Source organism: Cannabis sativa, chromosome 4 (genome assembly GCF_029168945.1).
Source record: "Cannabis sativa cultivar Pink pepper isolate KNU-18-1 chromosome 4, ASM2916894v1, whole genome shotgun sequence".
Taxonomy (NCBI): domain Eukaryota; kingdom Viridiplantae; phylum Streptophyta; class Magnoliopsida; order Rosales; family Cannabaceae; genus Cannabis; species Cannabis sativa.
This window is the reverse complement of record NC_083604.1, coordinates 74,576,077-74,583,430: the sequence shown is the minus strand read 5'-3', so window position 1 is coordinate 74,583,430 and position 7,354 is coordinate 74,576,077. Positions and strand designations below refer to the sequence as shown.

Genomic DNA, 7,354 nt, shown 5'->3' with positions numbered 1-7,354 from the left:
CAAAATTTAGACTGTTGTATCCTTACCACGTCGTTTCCATTCAATTAGAAACAGATGTGTGTATAAAATAAAATACAATTCTAAAGGTAAAGTTGACAGATACAAGGCACGTTTGGTAGCTAAAGGATACAGACAACAACATAGTATTGACTATGTTTGAGACCTTTGCACCAGTTGTAAAATTCAATATCCTAAAACAATTTCTAGTTCTAGTACATGAGGGGGAGCTTCCTCCGAACCCTGTTTGCAAACTACATAAAAGCCTTTATGGACTAAAACATGCATCTCAACAACGGTTTGTAAAATTGAGAAACACCTTACTTGAGCATGATTTTTCTCAATTTGCTTATGATCATTCTCTGTTCATAAGATTATCTCCTACTAGTTTCCTTGCACTCTTGGTCTATGTCGATGACATAGTCATTGCAAGCACAAATGACTTAAATGTTGTTGCATTCAAAATATTTCTCAATTTAAAATTTCAACTAAAGGACTTTGATCCCCTACGGTTATTCCTTAGATTGGAGATTGGTCGATCTAAGGCAGATATATTTGTATCTCAAAGACCATTTACATTACAAGTGCTCACTGAAATTGGACTCCTCGGCTCTAAGGTTGTCTCCACACCTATGAAAACAAATCTATACCTCAATAAAAATGTTAGACCACCTGTTTCAGACCCAACTTCCTACAGAAGCCTTATTGGCAAACTTCTTTTTTTTTTTACTATCACACGACCTGACATCTCTTATGCAGTCAATCGACTTAGCCAATACCTTAGTGACCCTCGACAAGCACACATGAAGGTTGCATATCACATTCTTCAATATCTCAAGGGCACTCCTGGGTAAGGTCTATTCTTTCACTCAAATAACTTTACTCAGCATCCCGCATATCACATTTTTCATCTTCAAGCATTCTCTAATGCCGATTGGGGCACTTGTCCAAACACTAAACGATCGATCATTAGTTTCTGCATCTTCCTTGGCAAGTCTCTCATATCATGGAAATCAAAAAAGCAAACAATTGTTTCAAAATTCTCTGCAAAAGCTGAGTACCGATCCTTAGCAAACACAAATTGTGAAATCATATGATTACTCAACATCCTTTTTGACTTTGGCATCAAACACCTCCAACCTGTTAAACTCTACACGACAACCAAGCTGCAATACACATCTCTAAGAATGTTGTCTTCCATTAGCGCACAAAGCATGTTGATATTTGACTGTCTTATTGTTCAAGAACAAGTCACCAAACAATGAATCAAGCTTTCACATGTTCGCCACAACATTGCTGACATCATCATGACTAAGCCTCTTTTTCCCACACAATTCAAGTTCTTATTGTCCAAAATGAGTGTAATGACTCTCTACATGACTTCATCTTGAGAAGGAATATTAAAGTTGTTAGTATTATCTATAAAGTTAGTTAAAGTTAATTACAAGCTGGTTAAGAAGGTTATTATTTCAAATGTAATCATAACCAACTCAACCAGTTTCTTGCTTGAGTTGTATTAAATTCATGTATCTATATCTTGTTTTCAGATCAATAAAATTTAATTTTTTATCATTAATTTTTTTTTAAAAAAGGTGTATTAGAAAATTTTACTATATTTATTCTGATTAAAATTCATCAGTTTAATTCTTTTTTGTTAAGGAGTTAGTTCTACATTAATATAATATGTGAACAAATTTAATATTATTACAATGTATAGCATGAATTTGTAAAGATGAAAATATATATTTCTACCATGCTGGTCTCATGGGGCAATTTCTTCCTCAATTTTTTTTTTGCTAGGCCTCTTCAATTTTCTAATATATTTTTTTCTCATATGTTTCTTACATGATGAAGCTATATATTACTCTTTACAATATACTTTTGGCTTATATATATATATAGGCAGCCGATTTTATGCCCAAATGTGCAAAACACGGATTGGAATCCGTGTACGGCAGGTAGGTCCCACGTTAGAATAGTTATAATTTTTAATTATTTATTTAAGTTGGCAACCGGTTACTCTAGGTTTGGTAACCGGTTGTAAATTTGTATTTTTAATTAAAAAATAAAAAGGTACAATTTAATTACTGTTCACGTCAGTTAAAGTAAAAAAAATACAACAGCTTTACTGTTCGTGGCAGTTAATTGTACAAATATACTGTAGGCAGTGGGTCCATGTTGTCGGAGTGGGGTTATTTTGGTATTTTACATCATGTATGTAATTTTGGAATTGTAGTTGAGTACATAATATCACGTACCGAGTACATTAATTGTTTATGCATGCTGTTTAGTAAAATTAGTGTACAAAATATCACGTACCGAGTACAAAATATCACGTACAGAGTACATTCATATTTGTTTCGTAGTACATTGTTAAGAATAATTTGTTATAAATTATGAAATTATGTGTTGGTATATATTGAGTTTTACGTTGGTGTATTATTTTTATTTTTATTATTGTGTATAAAAAAAATTAATTACTATGGAAATTTTTGACCTTATAAGATTGAATTTTCTTGGGTAAAATAATTTATTTGTTCATTAATTATAAATTTGATATTTGTTGAGATAAATACCTTAAACACGGCAAACATAACATGAAGTATATAAATGTAGAGTTTTTGAAGCAATAACTAGAGTCATAAACCTTAAAACATCAACGGTTAAAAATAGCTAGTTATATATATGAATGACCATAGTATGATTCTTGTGTGGTGGAAGGCGGTTCAGGGAAATACGCGTTGGAGTGTTCATTGAATGAGTCAGTTGTTGGTTGATTGTGTGCTGACTGTTGCCCCTGAGATCCAGTATTCTGTTGACGGTTTGGGCACCGCCGATAATCATGGCCTGATGAGCGACAAATGCGACAATGTCTTGAGTTTCTTGGGATCTGCTCCCCGTTCGGTCCTTCCCTTGGATTTCCCGTACCCTTTGTTCTCACAACTTCAGGGTCTTTAATAATGTTGGGGTTGTTACGATATCTTCCAGGTTGTGGCGTCTGTCCTTCTGGATTGGAACTCATCTCAAATTCTTCCTTGAACATTAGAGTTAGCCGTTCAATCTCTTCCTTTGCACGCGTGTACGAATCCTCTGTTTTTGCTGCATAGAAAGTCAAGTTATAAGTTAATGAGCTGAGAGATCCAAACCTAGCCATCTCATAAATGTGTTGTTGTTCTTGGGCCGGGGGGTTAAAATGTAGGTGGAGATTTGTCTTCGCGGATTTGCTCCATCGCTTCATGAGAAGAGTATTAGGTATTCTTCTGATGTTTAATCTTTTCATTGTAGCCCATAAATGTCTACAAGGGTACCCCTGACTTTCATATAGCATGCAGCTACAGTGTAGTGCTCGTTGGCCTTCACAGTAATGAACTCGGTATCGGACTTCCGGATGCTGAAACTTTCCAATGGTGTATATCTGCCACTCTCCTTCTTGCTCCTCACTTATGACAAAATAATTATTCTCTAAATCAAGCTGCTCAGCAACCTTGTGGTACATAGTTCTTGTGTAGAATTCAGCACATTGGTTGTAGTACGTGGTCAAGCATGTAGGATTAGGTGGGTGAGGTCGAGTGCATCTGCTTTTGAAGTCATTTGCAGTCTCGTTGTGTCTGAGCTTTGAGACTGTCATATCTATGGTTGTTACGAACTCACGCAAGCAATAATTCTTCTCTAAAAATTTTTTTAGGGCTGAGTTGATCGATTCGCAACGTTGTGTGGTTCTCATTCCTGCAACGAATGAACCCCTTAAATAAGTTTCTGCCCACTGTTTTCTTGTGTCGAATGTTGTTTGGCACCATTCATTATCTGTTAGTTGTTGGGTTTCGACGACGTCTAACCATCTTGCTTCGAAATCCTCCTCCTCGTAGTAGTTGTACATTAGATCTTTAAATATTTTCAAGAAGATCGGATCTTTAACCTTTTTGGAAGCATTTGTATTGAGATGCCAAGCACATAGACGGTGTGTCACATCAGGCATGTGTTCCATGATGGCCTGTTTCATGGCCACATCTTGGTCAGTAACTACAACATTTGGCTTCTTATCTCCATGGCATTCGAGAAATTTTTGAAGTAGCCAACGATAGGATGGAAGCTTCTCGTGGAGGAGTAGAGCGAACCCGAAGATGCATGTGTTGAAATGGTGGTTTACGCCAATGAGAACAGTGAGAGGCTTATTGTACTCATTTGTCATGTAGGTGGTATCAAACCCTAGTACATCCCCAAAAGCCACATAGTCGACACGTGAGTTTCCATCTGCCCAAAATAAGTTAGCCAATCGATTCTCCTCGTCCACCTGATATACAACGAAGAAATTTGGATCCCTCTCTGCGAGACAATCAAGAAATCCCAACGCTCCTTCCGAGTCCGTCTCTATCTTTTCTTCTCGCTTGGCACCAGCAACCCTGTTGTAGACATCTCGAAGTTGACATGGCATTCTCTCGTAACCTCCACTTTGCAAAGCAACATGAGACATTATGTTGGCAGTTTTAATTCCAACTGAGTTCATCGACCTAACTTGGGCAAGCAAGCCATCGGGACACTACTCGGTATGATCTCAAAAATTGTACCTCACTTGATGAAGCGAGGTCGTGATTGTGTATTGTGCTGAACTCTTTGCATTTCCAAGTGTTAGACGGTTGTGTGAGTAAAATACGTAATGCTGCCTGACATCCGGTTCTAGTGACATCATGAGGTCTCTTTTTTCTTTGTGTTTCCGTTATTGTGATTCTTTTGTAACCCTCGGAACAACAAACCCACCTGCGCATGACGATGACTCCGTGAGAACGTCGTACATCATCTTTTCTTGTGCCGAAACCCATCCGTTTCGCATACATTTCGTAGAATGCTTCCCATTTTCCCAGTTTGTCGAGACTCTTGCCTAGGACGTCACATATTTGAATCTCATTCACTGGTTTTGTGATGTTTAGCTCTGTTGTTATGCTTTCCCATTCGTAGGTTTGTTCCTCATTCATGTTCTCTGCTTGAGACTCGGCCTCCATATTGTATCTGTTTGAATTAACAAATTAAATGATAAAGTTAATAGGTAAGGAATGGTTTTCGAGAAAGATAAAAAAAAGGACTTACTGATAAGTAACCAATTGTTCCTTCGACGTTAATGTACTGGAGTGGAGTTACAGTGTTCGATTGTTATTGATATCCAAGAATTAGAGATGAAGAGTAAGGGAAAGATAGTGGTGAGTCGATTTAAATTAGATTTTATGAGATTGAATGCCTCAGATTGTAGAGTAATATGGGTTGGTGATCACATTTAAGTGTGTTGGGCTGATATTAATGGGCCTTTCAAATATTGGAAACTCTATTCCACTCTCTTCGTACTTTTGAACAAATAAAATAGTACAATTACATTTACTTTTCAATAAATTAATTGGAAAATAATGTTATTGTCTGAGTTATGGGTTTAGATATTTTGTTGAGTTGTATGGGTTGGTGGTAACATTTAAATTTGTTGGGCTTATATGAATGGGCCTTTACCAACCTTTTTAATGAATTAAACCACTTCGTACGTCAGGATAAAAGTAATAGTACATTTTTGTATTTGTGGAGAATAAAGATTGAAAAGTAAGGATGTTTTTTTTTTGTATGAATTGATGACATTTTTTAGTAGAATGGGTAGTTTTCCCATTTATATATGTTGGGCATTTATATATGTTGGGCTGATATTAATGGGCCCTTCACCTACATCTTCTTATGAATTAAACCGTCGTTGTACGTTAGAACAGTACCGTAGTACATTAGGTTTTCTGGGAAAACGGGATTGATGAATAATGTTGACATTTGACCATACTACGTACGCCTACACGTGTATTTAACTGTGTAATTCAGAAATTTAACCACCCCTCTTTTGACACATCAGATGTGCCCAATGGAGTACATCCCGCAGAGTACAAATAACTAAAAAACGTACTATAGGGTTATTCTCCACGACTGATATAACACACTTGAGACGTTTTCCAATCCAGCATAAGTTTATAGAGAAATTAACTTGTAATTTAGTTATTAGCATTACATATATCAAGTATGAGTTCAGGTCCACACTGGGTTATTTTCAATGGACCAAATGAAGGTATCTATAGTAGGTACGAAGACGCTGTAAGCAAAAACACTAATTCTGATGCGTCCATAAAAATAATTCGTTATGAATCTTTCATAGAAGCTTTCTCTGCTTTATGTCTACATGGAGAGACGGGACAATGCTTCAATGGGCAGCAAGTTAGAGAACTTTGCTGTGTTAATGAGTTTCCCTGCATGTGGGATTCTGATGATGATAATGATGAAGAGGCTATCCTTAATTCTGTTTCCTCACTGTTTGATGAGGGTGAATGCTCTGGTGCAAATAAATCACCCGAACAGGACAACGTGAAAGATTCGACTGACAAAGGTGAGGACCGAAATGGAGATGATATAGAAGTTGGGGACAAAGAAGGAGTGGATACTTCTCCAAAAAACAGTAAATGATGCTTTGTGTTAGTGTCCAAGTTATGTTATTTTATATTTTGATGCTATAATGTACTATCAGTATTTGTTATGAAATCTGTACTTCGGTTTATTTTGCAGTATTAATGTCACTTTCCTCATTAATTAATTGTGGAATTAAAAGTGAAGTGAATCATTGTGAAATCACAACTGCAAACAGAAAGAAAATAGACTTAAAATAATATAGTAGAGTTACATACAACTATATATATAATGGAGGTAAGTTCTTCAATCTCATTAAATGGCCTAACAAAAAGTTGATAGAACGGCCATATGAGATGAGTTGTAACAAAAGTACACTACATATATATAAAATACCACGATTGAAACCGAACGGATGTTCAATCAAGTTCTATAACTTGAGGGAACTTCCGTTGAGACGGAGGGCTATTGTCTCTGAACGGGGACTTTGGTCGTGAAGGAGTTTCTCTTGGAGTAGTGATTGGTGATTCTTGTTTTACATGAAGTGGGTAGTGGGGTATGGACACCTCGGTGTAGTCGAGAATGTCATCCATGATACCCTCTAATTTTTGTCTTGAAGTGTTGGCTTCTTGCATGAAGTGGGCTGTATGGTACAGGTGTTCCGCCAGTTTGTACGACTCCTGCTTGGCCTCCGTGGCTCGTGAATGAGCCTTCCTTGTCAGCTTTTCGTGTTCGTGGAGAACAGACTCCAGCCTTGCACAGTTTGGACATCCTGACATGGAGGCTGAACGGAGTCTTGGACTCCGTGACGGTGTACCTACGGGTCTTGTGGAAGAGAAAGGATGCGGTGGGGATTTTGGAGGACTTGTTTCAAAAGGGTTGAAGTTTTGGTAAGGGTCCATTTGATTTAGGAAATAGTAAAACGGGGTTTCAAAATAAATGC

The 7,354-nt window shown here is 37.0% G+C and overlaps 1 protein-coding gene across 1 annotated transcript; it reads right to left on the bottom strand.

The window, feature by feature from the left end:
• Positions 1-910: 910 nt before the first annotated feature.
• LOC133037147 (protein FAR1-RELATED SEQUENCE 9-like) lies at positions 911-4,994 on the bottom strand. The gene is made up of 4 exons (XM_061113988.1): positions 4,753-4,994; positions 2,736-4,445; positions 1,160-1,229; positions 911-1,063 (listed from the first exon to the last, which is right to left on the bottom strand). The coding sequence occupies exons 1-4, from the start codon at positions 4,992-4,994 to the stop codon at positions 911-913; spliced, it is 2,175 nt and encodes a 724-aa protein (XP_060969971.1).
• Positions 4,995-7,354: the final 2,360 nt, after the last annotated feature.

Bases quoted from the DNA above. Each gene is read 5' to 3' on its own strand.
- LOC133037147 (XM_061113988.1), bottom strand. From the start codon at position 4,994: ATGGAGGCCGAGTCTCAAGCAGAGAACATGAATGAGGAACAAACCTAC. The intron at 4,446-4,752 runs GTGGGTTTGTTG...TGCTTTGCAAAG, and splicing joins GGAGTCATCGTCATGCGCAG to TGGAGGTTACGAGAGAATGC. The intron at 1,064-1,159 runs GTTGTCGTGTAG...GTGTTTGCTAAG, and splicing joins GAGATGTGTATTGCAGCTTG to GATCGGTACTCAGCTTTTGC.